The 23,561-nt window shown below is 41.0% G+C and overlaps 1 protein-coding gene across 5 annotated transcripts; it reads right to left on the bottom strand.

Moving 5' to 3' along the window:
• Positions 1 to 823: 823 nt before the first annotated feature.
• On the bottom strand, positions 824 to 22,972 carry LOC106609084 (polyadenylate-binding protein-interacting protein 2B). 5 transcript variants are annotated; one of them, XM_014207483.2, is made up of 5 exons: positions 22,723 to 22,972; positions 12,875 to 13,047; positions 9,921 to 10,097; positions 7,912 to 7,965; positions 824 to 3,733 (listed from the first exon to the last, which is right to left on the bottom strand). In XM_014207483.2, exons 2-5 carry the CDS (start codon positions 13,034 to 13,036, stop codon positions 3,677 to 3,679), a joined length of 450 nt encoding a protein of 149 aa, XP_014062958.1. In that variant the 5' UTR covers positions 13,037 to 13,047; positions 22,723 to 22,972; the 3' UTR covers positions 824 to 3,676. The 5 variants fall into 5 exon arrangements, with proteins under 5 accessions (XP_014062958.1, XP_014062959.1, XP_014062960.1 ...); XM_014207484.2 differs by having other exon boundaries at positions 22,737 to 22,964; XM_014207485.2 differs by lacking the exon at positions 22,723 to 22,972 and adding an exon at positions 22,240 to 22,697.
• Positions 22,973 to 23,561: the final 589 nt, after the last annotated feature.

The raw sequence follows: 23,561 nt of genomic DNA, 5'->3' as shown, positions 1-23,561 counted from the left end.
TATACACTGTTCCCAGTAACACACCATGGCTGCGTTTGAAATGGCACCCTATTCCCTACATAGTGCAAAAAAAAATCTGTGGTCCAAAGTAGTGCACTATTTAGTGAATAAGGTGCCTTTTCAGATGCAGCCCATCAGTTTCTTATTCATCCTCTTCCTCAGACACTCATGTCACGCCCAAAGTACTACCAGTATAAACAGTCGCTGACTAGCCACCTATATCATAATTAACTTTATCTTCATCTTTGAAGTTAAAAAAATAAATGAGATTTCTTTATTTTCTATTGCAAATTAAAAACATCTAGATGACACACCCTTCATCTGTCGTTTCAAATTCCACAATTTTGCTGAAGTTATACATGCATTATTTCAATAAACATCGCAGTTTCTGAATGACAAAATATATAATTATGCTAATAAGGGCTGTTCTACAACACATTTCTCCATAAACCTTAGGAATAGTAACTTATAAACCTTCTCTCAATTATCTTTGAGTAGGGTGTAGAAGATCCATGTATCCAATGATGTGACAATGGCAGTGCTGATGTAGAACAGAGCAGCCTCATAAACCAATCTCACTGAAAGACGTTCAAGGAAACCTTCCCACTGTGTGCGTCTCTCAGATGAATGGGGAGGTCGAAGCAACTTTAGACTATTTTTGACCTTGGTCCTGGTTGAGATCTGCATACCTTTTTTCCCCCCCAATACCTCTTTTCCCCACTCCCTTCTTTACCTCCATCCTTTCCTTGAGATTGACTTCCTTATTTTATCAAATCACTGATTTTAACAAGTTCAATTTTTTATTAAGACCACCAGACATAACTGCAGTTTCACATTTTTATTCATCTTTTTGTATTGAAATTCGTACTTTGGGTCGTTAGGGACTTTTTCCAACTCAAAATCCATTATTTTCATGTAAATCCAACTGGCAGACCATTCCTATTGGTTTACCCAGGGTGCACATAGCCTGTGGTTGGTCAACCCTAGCTCAAGTCCCACCCATTCATTTTAAACCTCCCCTAGACACTAATCTAGCGTTTTTCCTCCCACCATTCATAAATGGTACCCAATTGGCTATGTAGTGCACCACTTTTAACCAGGACCCTTTGAGAGCTCATAGGGAGTGCTATGGGCCCTAGTTAAAAGTAGGGAACTATGACAGAAGAGCAAGAGGCTTCACTGCAGTACCTGGTTCGAATCCAGGCTGCATCACATCCGGCCGTGATTGGCTTCCCATAGGGCGGCGCACAATTGGCCAAGCATTGTCTGGGTTTGGCCAGGGTAGGACGTCATTGTAAATAAGAATTTGTTCTTAACTGACTTGCCTATTTAAATAAAGGTGAAATAAAATAAAAAAAATAAGGGTATAGGGTGCTATTTGGGGGACACATCCATTCCCGTTTTGACCACAGGCTACGGCAACCCAAGAGACAAACACCTTGCTCCTCTAAAAACAAGAGATTAACAGATAAACCTGATAATGTATTGATCAACATTGAGCCAACAAAGTTCAACATGATGCTTCCATTCCTTCAGTACTGTGAGAGGCAATGGTACCCTATTCCCCATTGAGTGCACTACTTTTGCCCAGAGCACAGGTCAAAAGTAGTGCACTATAAAGGAAATAGGGTGGCATTTGAGATGCATACCAGGGAACGGCCTAGTTACAAACCAAATACCAATACCCTAACCCATGCACTCTGGTTCCCCATCACGTGACACCTCAAATGATGCACTTCTTTAGATCAGGACTCCAGGTTCTGATTAAAAGTAGGACTATATTGCGGCGTTTACATAGGCAGCCCAATTCTGATATTTTTTCACTAAATTGGTCTTCTGACCAATCAGAACTCTGAAAAATATTTGATTGGAAAAGATCTGATGTGATTGGTCAAAAGACCAATTAGTGGGAAAAAAAAACATCCACATTTGGGTGACTGTAAACGCAGCTTATGGGAAATAAAACTTCAACCTTTTCACCCACAAGGAGGTAGTGAAAAATGGTGTAGGGCAGGGGTATTCAACTCTTACCCTACGAGGGTCAGAGCCTGCTGGTTTTCAGTTCTACCTGATAATTAATTGCACTCACCTGGTGTCCCAGTTCTAAAATCAGTCCCTAATTAGAGGGAAAGAAAACAATGCAGCGGAACTGGCTTCGAGGTCAAGAGTTGAGTTTAAATGGTGTAGGGGATAGGAAAGATGAGTAATTGGTTTGGAACCAGGCCCATGAGAAATAAAAACAGCTCTACACAGAGTCTGTATGATGATGATGATGTCATAACGCGAAATGAGACAGAAGAGTAATGTCATATTGTGACCAGAGGTACGTAGTTACAGAAATCTAGAACGGCCAACTGTGTCGTCCATGTTGGCATCAGTCGTCGTTCGTTAACAATAATTACATTCGTAGTTGGATTCCAATTAGAATGGTAATGTTGTGGAACATTCTGACGCCAACAAGGACGCCATGAAACGTATAAATGCAGATCTCAAAATGGCACCCTATTTTTACTAGGTAGTGCACTGTATGATGGAACAGGGTATCATTTGCAATTCACTTGTTGTATTAGCATGGAACTTTTAGGTGCCAACATGGCAACCATGAAAAGTAAAAAATAAAGTTGGAAAATCTCAAGAGTTTGCAATTTCTCTGTACATGTACGCCTTTATGTGCATCCGAAAAAGTACCCGTTTTTTTAGGGAGTGCACTACTTTAGACCAGGGCCCACAATGGTAGGGCCCAGGGCCCACAATGGTAGGGCCCTGGGCCCAGATTCACAAAACCTTAAATATAGATTTAAGAAGAAATGTCTTAAGGAAAAAAATTGTAGTTAAGAAGTTAAAAGTTGCTATTCCTCAAAAAGGTTATTGGAAATGTTATTGCACGTTTTCTCCCTAAGTAAAAAGTTAAGACTTTATTTTCAAGTATCGAATTTCATTGGAAATGTTCTTAATTCCAAGATAGCTAACAAAAAAAAAGCTAACAAAAAAGCAATTGAACATGTTTATTTCAAACTTTATCTAAAAGTTTCAGAACAGTAATAAATATGCTAACATGATTGCCATTGCTTGGTCCCGTGTGGCTCAGTTGGTAGAGCATGGTGTTTGCAACACCAGGGTTGTGGGTTCGATTCCCACGGGGGACCAGTACGGAGAAGAAAAAAAAAAATGTATGAAATGTATGCATTCACTACTGTAAGTCGTTCTGGATAAGAGCGTCTGCTTAATGACTCAAATGTAAAATGTCTAAAACGGTTGCCTAGCAACAAACATCTTAAGATTGAGGTCATAAAAAAATAATTACATTTTAAGATAATGCACTTAAGAAAAAAAACAAGCTAGTTCGTTTGTTTTTGCATTAGAAGTGTTTTGTCAATCTGGGCCCTGGTCAAAAGTAGTGCACTACATAGGGAATAGGGTACCATTTGGGATGCATCCTTGAATGTAAATGAAGTAGCAGTGCCGTCTATAGGGCTCTGTTGATACCCCACCCCTGTCCTTTAGTTTACAAGTTGAAACAAATAAAAATCTTAAAAAGAAAAGAAGCTCCCCACCCCCTTACAGGTTTCTACCTACACACCCTGGACCTGTGTGTGTTTTGCGGTAAAGGCCGCCAGAGTCTCTGCAAGGTTATGTGAGCGTGAGTGTTTGTGCTCCCTGGGGGTGAGGGGGAGTCCTAGTATTTCACTCCCGGAACGAACTCCTTCGCATCAGGGTTCAAGTTGCTTTTCCTCTGCAGATAGATGGAGGGGGGAGCAGATTGAGGGACAGGGGAGTGGAGTGATTAAGGAGAGAGAGAGAAAATGTGAGAACCCACATTTTACAACAAGACCATTGTTGTACATAATATGGTGTGTGTAAGTGAATGGGATTTCCCTAAAGTGTGTGTTCCATGCAGAAGCATCACCACAATGCATAATTTTGTGGAGAATTTGGTAATATGTCCAAAAGGCCTCACAACTGCAGAGCGGTTTTCTGATGTCAACGTGGTGAACAGAGTGCCCCATGGTGGCGATGGGATTATGGTATGGGCAGGCATAAGCTACGGATAAAACACAATTGCATTTTATTGATGGCAATTTGAATGCACAGAGATACCGTGACGAGTTCGAGGCCCATTGTCGTGCCGATCCCCTCATGTTTCAGCATGATAATGCATTGCTCCATGTCGCAAGGATCTGTACACAATTCCTGGAAGCTGAAAACATCCTAGTTTTTCCATGGCCTGCATACTCAGACATGTCACCTATTGAACATTTTTGAGATGATCTGGATCAACATGTATAACAGCATGTTCCTGAGAGGAGTGGGACAACGTTCCATAATCAACAGCCTGATCAACTATGCAAAGATGACACGCTGCATGAGGCAAATGGTGGTCACATCAGATAAGTGTTCTGATCCACACCCCTACCCTTTTTTTTTCCTTTTTTTTTTAATGAAAGGTATCTGTATTCCCAGTTATGTGAAATCTATAGATTAGGGCCTAATGAATATATTTCAATTGACTGATTTCCATACATACATCTCTGAAAATTTTGCTGATATTTTTGCAAAAGTATACATTTTTTAATATGGGCAGGCAGAGATATATATATATATGACACATATACACAGTTGAAGTCGGAAGTTTACATATACATTTAAACTCAGTTTCACAACAGTTAGGATCACCACTTCATTTTAAGAATGTGAAATGTCAGAATAATAGTGATTTATTACATTTTTTTCAGCTTTTATTTCTTTCATCACATTCCCAGTGGGTCAGGACATTTACATACACTCAATTAGTATTTGGTAGCATTGCCTTTAAAATTGTTTAACGTTTTGGGTAGCCTTCCACAAGCTTCCCACAATAAGTTAGGTGAATTTTGGCCCATTCCTCCAGACAGAGCTGGTGTAACTGAGTCAGGTTTGAAGGCCTCCTTGCTCCCACACACTTTTTCAGTTCTGCCCACACATTTTCCATGGGGTTGAGGTCAGGGCTTTGTGATGGCCACTCCAATACCTTGACTTTGGTGTCCTTAAGCCATTTTGCCACAACTTTGGAAGTATGCTTGGGGTCATTGTCCATTTGGAAGACCCATTTGCGACCAAGCTTTAACTTCCTGACTGATGTCTTGAGATGTTGCATCAATATAGCCACAATTTTCCTGCCTCATTATGCCAGCTATTTTGTGAAGTGCACCAGTCCCTCCTGCAGCAAAGCACCCCCACAACATGATGCTGCCACCCCCGTGCTTCACGGTTGGGATGGTGTTCTTCGGCTTGCAAGCCTCTCACTTTTTCCTCCAAACATAACGATGGTCATTATGGCCAAACAGTTCTATTTTTGTTTCAACCCAAAGGACATTTCTCCAAAAAGTACAATCTTTGTCCCCATGTGTAGTTGCACATTTTTAATGGGGGTTTTTGAGCAGTGGCTTCTTCCTTGCTGAGCAGCCTTTCAGGTTACGTCGACATAGGACACGTTTTACTCTGGATATACCCTGCTCAAAAAAATTAAGGGAACACTAAAACAACACATCCTAGATCTGAAAGAAATAATCTTATTAAATACTTTTTTCTTTACATAGTTGAATGTGCTGACAACAAAATCACACAAAAATAAATCACTGGAAATCCAATTTATCAACCCATGGAGGTCTGGATTTGGAGTCACACTCAAAATTAAAGTGGAAAACCACACTACAGGCTGATCCAACTTTGATGTAATGTCCTTAAAACAAGTCAAAATGAGGCTCAGTAGTGTGTGTGGCCTCCACGTGCCTGTATGACCTCCCTACAACGCCTGGGCATGCTCCTGATGAGGTGGCGGATGGTCTCCTGAGGGATCTCCTCCCAGACCTGGACTAAAGCATCCGCCAACTCCTGGACAGTCTGTGGTGCAACGTGGCGTTGGTGGGTGGAGCGAGACATGATGTCCCAGATGTGCTCAATTGGATTCAGGTCTGGGGAACGGGCGGGCCAGTCCATAGCATCAATGCCTTCCTCTTGCAGGAACTGCTGACACACTCCAGCCACATGAGGTCTAGCATTGTCTTGCATTAGGAGGAACCCAGGGCCAACCGCACCAGCATATGGTCTCACAAGGGGTCTGAGGATCTCATCTCGGTACCTAATGGCAGTCAGGCTACCTCTGGCGAGCACATGGAGGGCTGTGCGGCCCCCCAAAGAAATGCCACCCCACACCATGACTGACCCACCGCCAAACCGGTCATGCTGGAGGATGTTGCAGGCAGCAGAACGTTCTCCACGGCGTCTCCAGACTGTCACGTCTGTCACATGTGCTCAGTGTGAACCTGCTTTCATCTGTGAAGAGCACAGGGCGCCAGTGGCGAATTTTCCAATCTTGGTGTTCTCTGGCAAATGCCAAACGTCCTGCACGGTGTTGGGCTGTAAGCACAACCCCCACCTGTGGACGTCGGGCCCTCATACCACCCTCATGGAGTCTGTTTCTGACCGTTTGAGCAGACACATTTGTGGCCTGCTGGAGGTCATTTTGCAGGGCTCTGGCAGTGCTCCTCCTTGCACAAAGGCGGAGGTAGCGGTCCTGCTGCTGGGTTGTTGCCCTCCTACGGCCTCCTCCACGTCTCCTGATGTACTGGCCTGTCTCCTGGTAGCGCCTCCATGCTCTGGACACTACGCTGACAGACACAGCAAACCTTCTTGCCATAGCTCGCATCGATGTGCCATCCTGGATGAGCTGCACTACCTGAGCCACTTGTGTGGGTTGTAGACTCCGTCTACATTCAAGTGACCAAAACATCAGCCAGGAAGCATAGGAACTGAGAAGTGGTCTGGTCACCACCTGCAGAACCACTCCTTTATTGGGGGTGTCTTGCTAATTGCCTATAATGTCCACCTGTTGTCTATTCCATTTGCACAACAGCATGTGAAATGTATTGTCAGTGTTGCTTCCTAAGTGGACAGTTTGATTTCACAGAAGTGTGATTGACTTGGAGTTACATTGTGTTGTTTAAGTGTTCTCTTTTTTTGAGCAGTGTATAACAGTGTGATTACTTGCCTGTTTCTGTACCATTCAGTTGAAAATTGTTGAAAGCTGTCACTTCCTGTTAATGATGGCACATAAGGGTGGACTGACCATTTTTATTGGAGTTTGGTTGGCGTGACGGGGTTGAGTGCAGACTGAGGGACAGAGCTAAAATTGTGTGACTTTAAATCAATAATCATGCATTTATTTGATAAAATAAAATAAAAAATACTTAAAACACAAATGTTTGCATTAATGGCAAAAGTTAAATTATGTGCACATTTTAATATTAACTTCCCAAGTAAAAATTAAGTTAAACACCTGGGGGACATGACAATTCTTAGTGTCAGTTAAAAATATGATTATTAACATTAATTTCAACTTTTATTTATTTATTTCAATTCATTATATTGGACATTTCAATGTATATATAAAGACTTAAGAACACCTGCTCTTTCAATGACAGCTTTCACCTAGTCAGTCTGATCCATTACTAATGTCAATTGTTAAATCCACTTCAAAGCAGTATAGATCAGTGATTCCCAAACTCAGTCCTCAGGACCCCAATGTGATAATTAGTTAATTATTTGAGTCAGCTGTGTAGTGCTAGGGCAAAAAACTAAAACCTGCACCCCTTGGGGTCCCGAGGACCGAGTTTGGGAAACACTTATGTAGGGGAGGAAAATGATTTTTAAAACCACGGATTGTGTGTGCCATTCAGAGAGTGAATGGGCAAGACAAAATATTAAAGTGCCTTTGAAGGTACCATGCGCACCAGTTTGAGTGTTTCAAAAACTGCAACGCTGCTGGGTTTTTCGACAGTTACCTGTGTGTATCAAGAATAGTACACCACCCAAAGTACATCGAGCCAACTTGAGAACTGCGGGAAGCATTGGAGTCAAAATGGGCCAGTATACCTGTGGAACGCTTTCGACACCTTGTAGAGTCCATGCGCCTACGAAATTGAGGCTCTGCTGGGGGCAGAAGGGGGTGCATTAGGTGGTCCGAATGTTTAGCGTAGATAATATTCTGCCCATATGAACACGTTTATTTTAAGCAATATATACAGCTATGCATGATTTAAATAAAAAGCAGCAAACAGAAACACTGTTTAACCTCTTGGGGCTAGGTGGGACGCTAGCGTGCCACCCGTGGTGCACTCCATCAACAGCAGGTGCATTTCAAGAGCGGCAAATTTGAATCCAAATAAATGTCAAAATTCAAATTTTTCAAAAATACAACTATGTTACACCATTTGAAAGATAAACATCTCCTTAATCTAACCACGTTTTACGATTTCAAAAAGGTTTTACGGCGAAAGCATAAATTTAGAGTATGTTAGGACAGTACATTTACAAGAGTTGTGTGTAATGTTTTGTCAAGTCAAAGACAGGGTCACCAAAACCATAAAACCAGCTAAAATGATACACTAACCTTTTACAATCTCCATCAGATGACACTCCTAGGACATTATGTTAGACAATGCATGCATTTTTAGTTCTATCAAGTTGATATTTATATCCAAAAACAGCGTTTTACTATGGCATTGATGTTGAGGAAATCGTTTCCCTCCAATAACCGGCAGTCAAGTCAGCGTCACAAATTAAATAATTAAAATTAGAAAACATTGGTAAAATATTATATTGTCATTTAAAGAATTATAGATTTACATCTTTTGAACGCAATCAACTTGCCAGATTTAAAAATAACCTTACTGGGAAATCACACTTTGCAATAATCTGAGCACTGTGCCCAGAAAAATACGCGTTGCGATACAGACTAGACGTCATGTTGGGGAGATCTAAAATCGAAAATACTATGTAAATAATCCATTACCTTTGATTCTCTTCATCAGATGTCACTTCCAGGTATCACAGGTCCATAACGAATGTAGTTTTGTTCAAAAAAGCTCATCATTTATGTCCAAAAATCTCCGTCTCGTTAGCACATGATGTAAGCCAGCCGGACTTCTCGTCATGAACGAGGGGAAAAAATATATTTCCGTTCGTTCAAACATGTCAAACGTTGTATAGCATAAATCATTAGGGCCTTTTTTAACCAGAACATGAATAATATTCAAGGTGGACGAATGCATAGTCTTTTATAACGTATTGGAACGAGGGTACCCAACATGAAGTAGCGCGCCAGGTGTCTAATGGGACATCACCGTTCCATGGCTCTTGTTCGGTCAGATCTCCCTCCAGAAGACTCAAAACACTTTGTAAAGGCTGGTGACATCTAGTGGAAGCAATAGGAAGTGCCAAAATATTCCTAAACCCCTGTGTTTTTCAATGGGATAGGTTTAAAGTCAATACAACACATCAGGTATCCACTTCCTGTCAGAAAATGTCTCAGGGTTTTGCCTGCCAAATGAGTTCTGTTATACTCACAGACACCATTCAAACAGTTTTGGAAACTTTAGAGTGTTTTCTATCCATATATAATAAGTATATGCATATTCTAGTTACTGGGTAGGATTAGTAACCAGATTAAATCGGGTACATTTTTTTTATCCAGACGTGCAAATGCTGCCCCCTAGACCCAACAGGTTAACATGCTTTAATAAAAGACTCGATATAGAGACACGATATAAACCTGACTTCACATTTTATAACGCTACAAGGAAACTCAACACATCTTGGCGAAGTTGATTGCGTGAGGAGGGTCTGTGCGCTGCGTAGTACCTTCCACAGAAAATCTCTCGACAAAAAAGACAAACGTAACATGCCGTGTGTGTTCGACGCTGTGCGTGTGTTCAGCACTTCCCTTTACCGCCATATTGTCTGCGTTTCCCCCATTACCAACTGACAGGCCTTTAAGCCGTTGCTGAATCTGGCTGACAGACATATATATATATATATACACACACACACACGTGTCTGCATGCTTGTTCCACGCTCTGTGTGTGTGTGTGTTCCATGCTCACCGCCATCTCCTCTGCGTTTCCTCTGTCACTGACTGACAAGCCGTTGAGCTGTTGCTGGATCTGCCCCACCCCTGAGGGGAGGTCTCTGGCCGGGATGAACCAATCCTGGTCCTCCTCATCTAACATCTCCTGGAAACAACGCTCCAAGAACTCCTGCTCCAACAATTCCTCTTCAACCTAACAGCGACAAAGGAGAGAGGGTTTAGTATCTACACTGGAATAAAACAATATGATTTCTGAGTTACAGTTCATAGAAAGGACATCTGTCAATTAAAAAAATAAAATGTATTAAGCCCTAATCATTGGATTTCAAATTACTGAGAATACAGATATGCATCTGTTGGAGACAACCCTGATGAAAACAGCTTGTCTGTCAATGTTGGTTATTAGGTTAAATTATTGCATCTGAGCTCCAGAGTGTGCAGCTCTCCTTTTCCAATTGGTCACAGATCGAGTACCTTCATTAAAAAAAATAAGGTAGGGGCGTAGATCAGAAAACCAGTCAGTATCTTGTGTGACCACCATTTGCCTCATGCAGAGTGATACATCTTCACAGAGTTGATGAGGCTGTTGATTGTGGCCTGTGGAATGTTGTCCCACTCCTCTTCAATGTCTGTGCAAAGTTTCTGGATATTGGCGGGAACTGGAACACGCTGTTGTACACGTCGAACCAGAGCATCAAAACATTCTTCATGTCTGGTGAGTATGCAGGCCATGGAAGGACTAGCACATTTTCAGCTTCCAAGAATTGTGTACAGATCATTATGCTGAAAATTTTTTTTGATTTTACCTTTATTTAATTAGGCAAGTCAGTTAAGAACAAATTCTTATTTTCAATGACGGCCTAGGAACAGTGGGTTAACTGCCTTGTTCAGGGGCAGAACGGCATTTTTACCTTGCCAGCTCGGGGATTCGATCTTGCAACCTTTTTGTTACTAGTCCAACGCTCTAACCACTAGGCTACCTGCCGCCCCAAGGCGATGGCAGCGAATGAATGGCATGTCAATGGCGCTCTGGAACTCGTCACATTATCTCTGCGCATTCAAATGTCCATCGATATGCAAGTGTTCCTTGTCCGTAGCTTATGCCTGCCCATACCATAACCCCACCACCACAAGGAACTCTGATTTGCTGATGTGAACGGTGTGAACACTCGCCCACAACGACGCCATACACGTTTGGGATGAGTTGGACCGCAGAGTGAAGGAAAAGCAGCCAACAAGTGCTCAGCATGTGGGAACTCTTTCAAGACTATTGAAAAATAATTACATGTGAAGCTGGTCGTGCAAAGCTGTCATCATAGTTTGACTTCACTATTATTCTACAATGTAGGAAATAGTCAAAATAAATGAGTAGGTATCCAAACTTTTGACTAGTACTGTACGTAAATAAGGTATCAGTTTATTTAATACATTTGCAAACATTAAAAAAAATTAAAACATTTTTTTTTTTTTTTTATATATATTTGTCATTATGGGGCATTGTGAGGAAAAATATTTATTTCAATCAATTTTAGAAATGAGGCTGTAACTTAAATTGTGGAAAAAGTCAGGGGTTCGAATATTTTCCGAATGCACTGTGCGCATGTATCACACACACAAAAATATATATGTGGGATTGGAAATGATGCAGACAATTACATTGATGGAATCCACAATATTGAAGCTGATCTAGCCCCCCCCCCCCCAAAAGTCAAAACTTGTGTCTCATACTGCTGTCAGAAGCATTGGCGTAGCATTAATATTGTGCGTCACTTCAGTGTGTGTATGTATCAGGTATCAAGTATTCACCTCCCCTTGGATTTCTTCACATTTTAGTGTTACAAAGTGGGATTCAAATGCATTTGGCAATTTTGTTAACAATCTACACAAAATACTCATGTCAAAGTGTTGGGGGAAATCTACAATTTCTTTAAAAGTTATGAAAAATTAAAAAGCTAATACACCTTCATTAGAAAAGTATTCACCCCCTAGTAAGTACATGTTAGAAACACCTTCGGCAGCGATTACAGCTGTGTCTTTCTGGATAAATCTCTAAAAGCTTTGCAGAACTGGAATGTGCAATATTCTTCAAGCTCTGGCAAGGTGTTGCGGGTCATTTAAAGTCTGGCCATAGATTGTCAAGCAATTTATGTCAAAACTAAACTTGGCCACTCAGGAACATTCACGGTCTTCTTGGCAAGCAACTCAAGGCTATTGTCCTGCTGAAAGGTGAACTCCTCTCTTAGTGCCTGGTGTAAAGCAGACTGAAGCAGGTTTTCCTCTAGAATTTTGCCTGTGCTTAGCTACATCCTGTTTATCCTGAAAAACTCATCTTTGCCAATGTCAAGCATACCCATACCATGATGCAGCCATGCATGAAAATAAGGAGTCAGTTATGCGTTGTTTGCCCCAAACAAGGCTTTGCATTTAGGCCAAAAAGTTCATTCTTGCAGTATAACAGTACCTTGTTGCATACATGCATGTTTTGGAATATTTGTATTATTCTTTTCACTCATTATTGTGGAGTAACTACAATGTTGATCCTTCCGCAGCTCTCTCTCCCATCACAGCCTTTTGACTCTGTAGCCTTTTTTAGAATCCCCAATGGCCTCATGGTGACATCCCTGAGCAGTTTCCTTCCTGTCCCGCAGCTCAGTTCAGGAGGACGACTACCATCCACAGTATAATTATTAACTTGAGCATGCTTAAAAGACATTACGTTACCCATCTACCAATCACTGCCCTTCTTTATGAGGCTTTCGAAAAGCTCTCTGGTCTTTGTAGTTTTATCTGTGATTTAAATTCAATACTTGACTGAGGGAGCTACAAATGTCTATGGGGGACAGAGGAAGTCATTAATTTCAAACAGAGCGAGTCCATGTAACCTGTGATTTGTCGCCACATTTTAATTTAGGATTGCCTAAAGGGGTGAATTCTTATGCAACCATTATATTTTACTGTGTGTGTACCAACCTGTCTGTTGTACGCATCCTCGTTCTCCATCCACATGTACTCAGCGAAGGGATCGTCTCCTCCCTGTTCACCCTCTCCTGCATGGCCATTGGCTACAGCCTCCATTCCTTCCTTCCCCGGCGCCCCGCCCCCCGGCGTCTTCGCTACCTCAGGACCACTCATCTCCGACGGCTCTGATTGGGCGGGATAGATAAGAGTTTGTTTTTTTGCTGGCTACTCACTAGCATGTGAGCTTGTGCTTGAGAGATTGCTTATGAGACCTGTGTTAATTTTCTATAATGCCTGCTACAATAACTTATTCATTAGTGAATGTGCATGATTGAGAGAAATGCCACAAAATATTTAACCATTTATTAAGCAATGAATAATGCAAGTCTTGGCACTATAGGCTCTGCTCCTTCAGGGTAGCTCACTGCCCAAGCACAGACCCATTGACTTTCCACACTTTCACATTAAAGCCTTATTCTAAAAATGATTAAGTAAAAATATTTAAGCAATATACACACAATACCCCATGATGACAAAGTGAAAACAGGTTTAAGTCCGGTCTCTAGCTGGGCCACTCAAGGACATTTAGACTTGTCCCGAGGCCACTCCTGCGTTGTCTTGGCTGTGTGCTTAGGGTCGTTGTCCTGTTGGAAGGTGTACCTTGTCCCCATTCTGAGGTCCTGAGTGCTCTGGAGCAGGTTTTCCTCAAGAATCTCTCTGTACTTTGCTCTGTTCATCTTTGCCTCGATCCTGACAAGGCTCCCAGTCCCTGCCGCTGAAAAACATCCCCACACCATGATGCTGCTGCCACCACGCTTCACAGTAGGGATGGTGCCAGGATTCATCCAGATGTGACGCTTGACATTCAGGCCTAAGAGTTCAATCTTGGTTTCATCAGACCAGAGAATCTTTCTCATGGTCTGAGTCTTTAGGTGCCTCCAAGCAGGCTGTCATGTGCCTTTTACTGAGCAGTGGCTTCCATCTGGCCACTACCATAAAGGCCTGATTGCTGGGGTTCTGCAGAGATAGTTGTCCTTCTGGAAGATTCTCCCATCTCCATAGAGGAACTCTGGAGCTCTGTCAGAATGACCACCGGGTTCTTGGTTGCCTCCCTGACCAAGGCCCTTCTCCCCCAATTGCTCAGTCTGGCCGGCCGGGATGAGTCTTCGTGGTTCCAAACTTCTTCCATTTAGGAATGATGGAGGCCACTGTTCTTGGGGACCTTCAATGTTGCACAAATGTTTTGGTACCCTTCCCCAGATTTTCACACAATCCTGGCTCAGAGCTCTATGGACAATTCCGTCGACCTCATAGCTTGGTTTTTGCTCTGACATGCACTGTCAACTGTGGGACCTTATATAGACAGGCGTGTGCCTATCCAAATCATGTCCAATCCATTGAATTTACCACAGGTGGACTCCAATCATCTCAAGAATGATCAATGGAAACAGGATGTTCTGCAGCTCAATTTTAAGTCTCATTGCAAAGGGTCTGAATACTTATGTATTAAATTTATCTTTTATAAATTAGCAAAAACTGTTCACTGTCATTATGGGGTATTGTGTGTGGTTTGAGAAAAATATTTAAATACATTTTAGAATAATGCTGTAACGTAACAAAAACGTGGAAAAAGTCAAGGGGTCAGAATACTTACCGAATGCACTGTATAGGCCTCGGATCTCCCGAGTGGCGCAGCAGTCTAAGGCACTGCGTCACTACAGACCCAGGTTCGATCCCAGGCTGTCACAACCAGCCGTGACCGGGAGTCCCATAGGGCGGGGCAGAATTGGCCCAGCGTCATCTGGGTTAGGGGACGGTTTGGCTGGGGGGGCGCTTTACTTGCGCTCTAGCGACTCCTTGTGGCGGGCGGTACGCCTGCAGGCTGACTTCGGTCGTCAGTTTAAACTGTGTTTCCTCTGACACATTGGTGCAGCTGGCTTCCGGGTTAAGCGGGCAGGTGTTAAGGAGTGCGGTTTGGCGGTTCATGTTTCGGAGGACACATGACCTAACCTTCACCTCTCCTGTTGGAGAGTTGCAGCGATGAGACAAGATCGTAATTTGGAGAAAATAAGAGGTCAAATACATTTAAAACAATGACATGCCTATGGGCTAGGCTAAAAAAATGTGTAAAAGCATGCGCTGTTGCTTGCACCGACTGGGCATCATTCACAAGTGCTAAGTTAATATTGTCACCCATCTGACTACTCTAATTTAATATGGTCTTTATATACTAAATAATGTGTGTGAACTTAGTTTTGATTTAGAATGGACCGTTATCATGCACCTGACTCGGAACAGGGGCGTGGGGGAAAACAATATGTAATCAAAGCACTTAAATAGCAAATGGATGACGCTTTTCCCGTGGTTCGTTTTCATGCCAGCCTGGTAGGCTATACTGCTGTTGCAGAGCACTTAATACTAGGAAAGTTAATAAATAAATAGTAGGCCAAGCCTATAGAAAGCTGATGCTTTTTAATAGGCCATCAAAACACTGTTCTCATGCAAATCCATAGCTTAAAGAAATGTTGCAGAACATGAGCTCATTATAAGTGTTTGATTTGATTTTCAAAATATTGATGCCAGAGTGATTAGAGGGACAATAGTGCTGAGTACAAGGCAGTTAGCAAGTCTGGTAGTCCACTAATGACCATCAGCAGCATCAGAGAAGCCTAGTTACAGTGATTAAATGGTCACATAGAATTTGACTGCGACCATGACTCATTACCGCCACATAGGCGGTCACACGGTCACCGTAACAGCCCTGGGCATGGCCTTTGCTTAGCTGCAGTTGATAACCAGCCCGACTTACTGGCCAAAGGACTGGAGTCTTGTCAGTTTTTTCTTGTAGGCCTAGATATTGGTGTGTGTGATAAAAGAGCCAGGCCATCGGCGAAGTCAAGGTCTCTAGAGCAAAATACAAGGTCCATTGTATTCCTCTTGCCTGATCTTCTGTTGTTCACCGGATGACCTAGTCTATTACCAGGTTGAAGAGTAAGGCAGATAACACACAATCTTGAACTCCAGACTTCACAGCAAAGCTTGTGTTGTTTGTGCCCAGTGTGCATGAAAGGTTGCTGTAGAACTGTTTTATGATGTTAACATGTCTGGACTCCATCTGCAACACAGATTATCAGCCTTTTAAAAAGACTTGATTCAAAGAAAGTTTACTCAACTCTCACACAATATTCTCCGACAGCAGCCGACCTATCATGATAAAAATCTGTGTTGTGGAAGGACTCCAGACATTAAAAGAGAATTCACAATATATACAAAAAAAGTATTCAACTTATTAGAAAAATCATAAGACATGAACAAAATGCATCAGTGATTTGTATTTTCCTGCAAAATTCTGAAATGATACAGGAATGCCCCGGCGTGCATGTGCGCAAATATGTCTACACTTTGTGTAGCCATTACCGATTATGCTAATGATAACCTTCTAGTAGATGGAAAGGCTTTCCCAAAAAGTTTTTTTTTGTTGTTGCGTTATTTGTAACTTATTTTGTACATAATGTTTCTGCCATTGTCGCTTATGTACTGTTATTTTTTTTCTTAAAACTCCATTGTTGGTTAAGGGCTTGTAAGTAAGCATTTCACTGTAAGGTCTACACCTGTTGTAGTTGGTGCAAGTGACAAATAGAATTTGATCTTGTAGTTTATTAATATTCAAACCGTCAACAACCACTCCAAGATGAGGGAAGAAACAATACTAACACCATATATCTGCACTTTAAACACTGTACATATGCATCATGTACTCAAATATGATTTGATAATACTACAAGTGTTGCATGTTCTGTGTGATCTCTCCCTCTGATATGATTGTTGTTTGTGCTTCTTTCAGCCATGAGCTAGAAAAAAAAACCATCAAAATTGTTGAATGAAAATCGTGTGATGAGATTCTCCCATTCACTGATGAAACTAGATAAACATGGGTGCAAGGTGTGTGTTCGTGTGTAGCCTTGTCAATGTTGTTGTAAGAGTTCCATTAACCCCGATAATGACAAATTCAATACAATTCCATAAATGTATTTTGTTTAAGATCATTCCAAATCATAAAGGGCTACACACAGGTCAAAAGTAGTGCACTAGCCTATAAGGGGAATAGGATGTCATTTGAGACAAACACATAGGCCTAATTTTAGCAGCTTGCTAGTTTAGAGGGAGGTAACACCTGTGCAGGGCCGGATTAACCCCCTAGAGCCAATGTCCACGCCCCCGTGGAAATCTAACTTACCATAATAAAACATCTCCATCAAACTGTCAGTTTAAAACACAGATCTGGGGTTTTTCCCACCACATACGCTAATGTCGCACTTCCACATCAAACCAAATTTTATTTGTCACATACACGTGATTACCAGATGTCATTTATTGCAGGTGTAGCGAAATGATTGTGCTTCTAGCTCCAACAGTGCAGTAATATCTAACAAATTGCACATATAGCCAATACACACAAATCTAAGTAGGAATGAATAACGACTATATACATATGGACGAGCGATGTCAGAGCGGAACTGACTAAGATACAGTAGAATAGAATACAGTATATACACATGAGATAAGTACATATTATCTTGCATTAATCAAGTGAATGAGACACCGTTGAATAGTATAGAAAACAGTATATACATACGAGATTAAATGCGGTGAAAGGTGACAGAGCTAGATGAAGATAGAGTGGTGTTTGTCAGACCATGAGTGTTCTGATAGGACAATATAATACTTTGTACCGCTGTTGTCATCTAGTGGCGACATTGGCTTAGTAGCAGTAGCTTTTAGTTGTTTTCTAACTCTGTGTGCAGAGCTATTTCCTGTCAGAACAATCCGAACAACAAAAGAGCTAGTCTATCTTACTAGGCCTTAGTTAAAGATACGTCTAAATACTTTGAGTTAATAGGACATGCGTTTGCTAATTAAAATTGTGTTTCTAGAATTTGTTATTTACATGTTTATTCTTGTTGTCTAAGTTCCAATTATGCTAAGCTAATTGCGCTAACTATCGTCCATTCACTTAACATTATGTGTTAGCATGCTAGCTAACGTTTCGTGACGGAATTTAGCTTCTTTGGGTTTTGGATAAAATATATATCTAAGTGTTCAGATATCTCGTGACAGAGCTAAAGTATAGTTATTAACCTCTCTGGGATAGGGGGCAGTATTTTGACGTCCGGATGAAAAGCGTACCCAAAGTTACGCAGGCCCAGAAGTTAGGATATGCATATAATTAGTAGATTTGGATAGAAATCACTGAAATTTCTAAAACTGTTAGAATAATGTCTGAGTATAACAGAACTGATTTGGCAGGCAAAACCCGTGCATAATCCATCCAGTGAAAAAATTGAGGTCATTGTGTTTTCTAATGTTTTTCTATGGGAGACCTGATTTATTAGGGCCCAGATTGCAGTTCCTATGGCTTCCACTAGATGTCAAGTCTTTAGAAATTGTTTGACGTTTTTCTTTTGAGAAATGAAGAAGTAGGGCTGTTCTTTGTAGGTGTCACTGAAGGGCCTTAGTCTTTTGTTGCGTGTGAACTGGAGCACGCTTCACGTTGTTTTTATCCGGTATTAGAAACAGTTTATTCCGTATTAAATTTGATTATTTACATTTTAGGATACCCGAGGTTGGATTAGGAACGTTGTTTGAAATGTTTGGCCCAAGTTTACAGATGACTACAAAGTTTCAAATAAGGTAAATTGGAACTTGTGCATTTCTGAATCAAACGCCTCAAATAACTTGACATTTTGGGGATATAAAGAAGGAATTTATCGAACAAAAACGACCATTCATTGTGTCACTGCGACATTTGAGATTGCAAAAAGAAGAAGCTCTTCAAAGGTAAGGCATTTATTATATGGCTATTTCTGACTTATGTCGTACCTGCCTGGTTGAAAAATGATTTTCATGTGTTTGTATGCGGGGCGCTGTCCTCAGATAATCGCATGGTCTGCTTTCGCCGTAAAGTCTTTTTGAAATCTGACACAGCGGCTGGATTAACAACAAGTTAAGCTTTATTTTGATGTATTACACTTATATTTTTGTGAATGTTGAAATTTCTGTAGTTTGAATTTGGCGCGCTGCAATTTCACTGGATGTTGTCAAATCAATCCCGCTAACGGGATTCGAGCGGGATTCGCACTTAAGGAATCATAAGAGGTTTTAAGCTATATGGACACTTAGATTGTGTGTATATGTTTTGTGGCACCTTTCCTGTGATGTAAATTGTCATCATTTCTGCACGGTCATGTTGGCTAGCTAGGCTTATTTTCTTGTTGCTAGCTCATGATAGAAACGCTGTTCTTTATTTGTATCCATTTGTGTGAAGGTATATAGTGATTTTTCTAATACATTTTCTCCTTTCTGTATCTGTTACAGTTTTACAAACCAAATATATTTTGCTAAAGATACTTAACGGTACCAGTGCCTCCCTGATTGTTTACTGGAAGAGTGTAAGCTGTCTGCCAAGCTTTGTAGCATACACATTGTGAGGGCAGAATAATGAGACATCTAGGTCTTCTCACAAAATCGTCTGTAGAGTCAGAACGGTTTGGCCTACAAACTATTATGACCCCTCTGTGGAAAGGTGAGACTCATGAACACATCAGTTGTTTTGTTCTAGGAAGGTCCCCGGTACCAGCTGAACATTTTTTATGGAAGTAATAAATAAATAAATATACATACATATAGAGAGAGAGAGTTCAGTGCCAAAAATAAGGGGTTAAATACATTATATCTCAGATATAAGACAGACACTTCAGAACAAGCCCAATTTCAAGTATTCTTTGGGGGGGGGGGGGCTAATGAGATGTGATATATATATATATACACACACACACACACACTAAGGGGTCTTAAGATTGAAAATAGCATAAGGATACTTGGTATTACCTTCTAAAAACAATTCCACATAGCTTAGATGAAGGGGTTTTAAGAATTCATAGGCCAAAGGAAACTATTGATCCTCTGTGGCTATATTATGCTCTCTGGTGTATTTTGAACATTGAGAGCAGGCTCCTGTGGTTGGAATTTTTGGCCTCCTGGGCCCAGGGGATTCAGCCCCTGCATTATTTGGTCCCTGCACCTGTGGCAGAAGTCATTTTTAATTAGCCATCAACCCACAGTGAGAGGGTGTGTCTCTCAAGACTCAGGTGAGAAATCTGGCAGGTGCTTTTTCCCTTGCTACATGCTGCTACTAAATAAAGAATGTGACATAATAGCAAGCAACATACTACTGCAACTGTAGCAGGCTAGCTGCATTTTTCACCCAAGTAGACTTATAGGCAAGTCTAAATCTGTATGCTGTGCAGGTGTGATAAAATACATACGCTGCAATTTAATCCCACTAAATTATGCAAATGAACTCAGACTGATTAGCATTACCTGTCCAATGTATTTATTTCCATCAATGAGTAGGCAAAAAAGCATTTTGCAAATGAAATTTGTTTTTCTCTCGCAGACAACTGGATGGGGAAAATTGTATTAATTGTATTTTTTGGGGGGAAAACAACTATGGCAAAAAGCCACCTATTACCTGCTAAAGGAAACCCTGGCGTTAAGTGACATGGCCCAAGGAAAAAAATCTGGTCTATGATGTCAACACAACGGGCCATGTAATGGTGCTTATGTAATTTTATTTGACCTTTATTTAACTAGGCAAGTCAGTTAAGAACACATTCTTATTTTCAATAACGGCCTAGGAACAGTGGGTTAACTGCCTTGTTCAGGGGCAGAACGACAGATTTTTACCTTGTCAGCTCAGGGGATTCTATCTTGCAACCTTTCAGTTACTAGTCCAATGTAGCTAGCTGGGACACACTTTTCACACCACCTCAGTACAAAGTGATTTTCGTAGCAGGTTAGGAGAGAATTTCTAACCCTAATCTTAGTTTCCTAACCTACTACGTTAATTCTCCTAACCTGCTACGAAAAAGTAACTTCGGTATCGAAGTGGGGTATTGAAGTGGCATGAAAAGTGTGTTCCCCATAGCTAGCCAACTAGAGACCTGCATGGAGTGTAGCAATTGCATAAGATTGCATTCAAATCAAAATCAAATGTATTGGTCACATACAGATGTTATTGCAGGTGTAGCGAAATGCTTGTGTTTCTAGCTCGAACAATGCAGTAATATCTATCAATTTCACAACATATACCGAAATCTAAGTAAATGAAGCTGATATATATATATATAAGCTTCATTTACTTAGTTGTGTGTATTGGGTATATATGAAAAGAGGCAGTTATAGAGGTCTAGCGTGCTACAGTAGCTAGGCTACTCAGCTACAACACGGGCAAGCCTATATGCTAGTCATGACACCCACCCAACGTTTGCTTGGTGCTGTTGAATACATCAACATCAGTCCTAACAGACGGCTACTTTGCCAGTTCTCGTGCCTTAGTAATATCATGCTAATGAAGTGCAGGACAATGAGCTAGAGCTTGCTAACGTCACAAATTAAACCACGTGTTGTATTTATTTTACAATCAACAATGCCAAGATTACACCTGTAGGTTGCTACTGGCTTTCTGATTATCCATCTTTTTTTACTAGTCTGGTGTATTCATTAGGGAAACAGTTTACGATTTAAGAACCAAAACTTCAGGTTTCTATTGGACAAATGTATTTAGACCCCTGCCCAATCGGCGGAATTAACACACCACAGGTTTTTCTCTGCCTTGTGAAATGCTTAATTCTCGACTAAGATTTTGGCTAAATCTTCTAAATTCGTGGTGGTGGATTAAATGCTAGCTAGTTATATTACCCTGCCTCCCATTGCTAGCTTATAATAAACCAGTGTCACAGCTTGTCAAAAAGGCTAGTTAGCCCTCAGACAAATGTAGCTAACATCAAGGTTGGTTACAACACAGGTTCTACATTAAATTATAACATAACAATAGTTACATGAAATTAGCTAACTGTTTGTTAAAAGAGAGGGTTTAACTAGGTAATACTAGCGGGCTACACCATGACCATGCGAACACAACCACGGATGGGCCTACAAGGAAAACATAACGGAACGCTAGCTAAAGGAGTTAACTAGCTAGCTAAATTTCACAAAACATTGACAGTGAACATGTTTTGGAAAATGGAACAGCAATATTAAATGATATAACTTCACAAAGCAATGTAACAATGCGTCGGATTCCATTCACACGACACAGTGGATTGATGCGTCAGAGACGCAACTAGTTAGAAAAACTAGCCAGCTAGCATTGCTAGTTAAGTGAATGGGATTTAGAAAGGAATCCGCTCAAGACGCAAGATTCAGCGTTCAACTGCGTGGCTGTGAAATCCACTTAAAAACTGACAGTGGGTGTTCGAAAGTAGTACCTGGCATCTCGTGCTTTCGCCTTACTTCAAGCAGACAGATTAACGTACCTCCAACAACACACTTTCCAGGCGAGGCTAGCTAACGACATTAGGAACACCGTGGTCGGTATGCTTGAACAAACATCAAACACGCGCCCCCTCCAGTCTCTTTCACCAAAAAGACACACGCGCGTGTAGTGGAGTGGTAAGAAAAGGTAAGTCTAAGGGCTTTATTTGTTGAATATTTGAATAGTAACATAAAAGTATACCAGACTGTTACTAAACAGTTGTTGCTTGTGACACAGTGGATAGCTCTAGTTCAAAGCAATGCTAGTTTAAAAAAAAAAAAAGAGCACTTTGTTGGCTAGCAGAGTAAACAATGTTATGTTAGCTAGTTAACGGACAATGCAAAGTGTTTTCAGAAAAGCACTAACGTTAAATCCGTTAGTTACCTACGTAGCTTTGTTTTGATATTCAGCTGTCAAGCAAAACGAACAAGGCGGGCATTCTGAATAAAAATAAACAGGCACAGCTGTTAACATAGCGACTTACCAATAACTACTCACCAACCAAGTTGAGATGTGATAAACAAAACCCGTCTTAAAAACTAAACAACGGCGGCGTCTCCTGTCTTCCCGGAAATGCGAAAGAACCACACCACAAAACAATTGAATACATCCAATTTAAGCCTCGTAAATATGCGTCTTTGTCAGTTTTCTCCCATTATTGGCCATAGAGAGACTTGAAAAATCACGATTTGTGCCACAAAGGCGAGCCAGGAAAACGGTCACGTGGTACTGATTGTCCAACTGTACACACAGAACCTTCGCTAAGCCCCGCCTCCTTTGTTACTGTTGCAACCGCAGACAACATTTTCCTGGGAAGCTCAATTTCCATAGCCGTGGGAAGTTGGGGTGCTGACAGGGTTTGGTAGGTTACTTTCTAAGTGTAATCCGTTACTGTTACATGTCCAAAAATTGTAATCAGTTACGTAACTTTTGGATTACCCCAAACTCAGTAACGTAATCTGATTACATTCCGTTACTTTTAGATTACTTTCCCCCTTAAGAGGCATTAGAAGAAGACAACAATGTATGTTACCAATTGAACAACATCTATTGCAGGATAATGCAATGTTAAAGTTTACATAGCTGGCCATATATGGATGTTACACTTTACTTTATGGGTTGGTTATGTAGGCTTCTTCTAACCCATCGCTTTCTACTACATATAATAATACGATTAAATTATATCTTTACATTAGAAACCAAAGTCTATCAGAATTACAGTCATTCCAATTCATGTTATACCCCTTGATCTTCAAGAATAGGAATTTGAAATATGGAAGTATAGATTAACCATTTTTTTTTACCTGAGCATGACCCCAAAAC

This window comes from Salmo salar, chromosome ssa07, assembly GCF_905237065.1.
Source record: "Salmo salar chromosome ssa07, Ssal_v3.1, whole genome shotgun sequence".
In the NCBI taxonomy this organism is placed as follows: Eukaryota; Metazoa; Chordata; class Actinopteri; order Salmoniformes; family Salmonidae; genus Salmo; species Salmo salar.
Note: the sequence above shows the minus strand (reverse complement) of the source record. Positions and strands in the feature narration are given on the sequence as shown.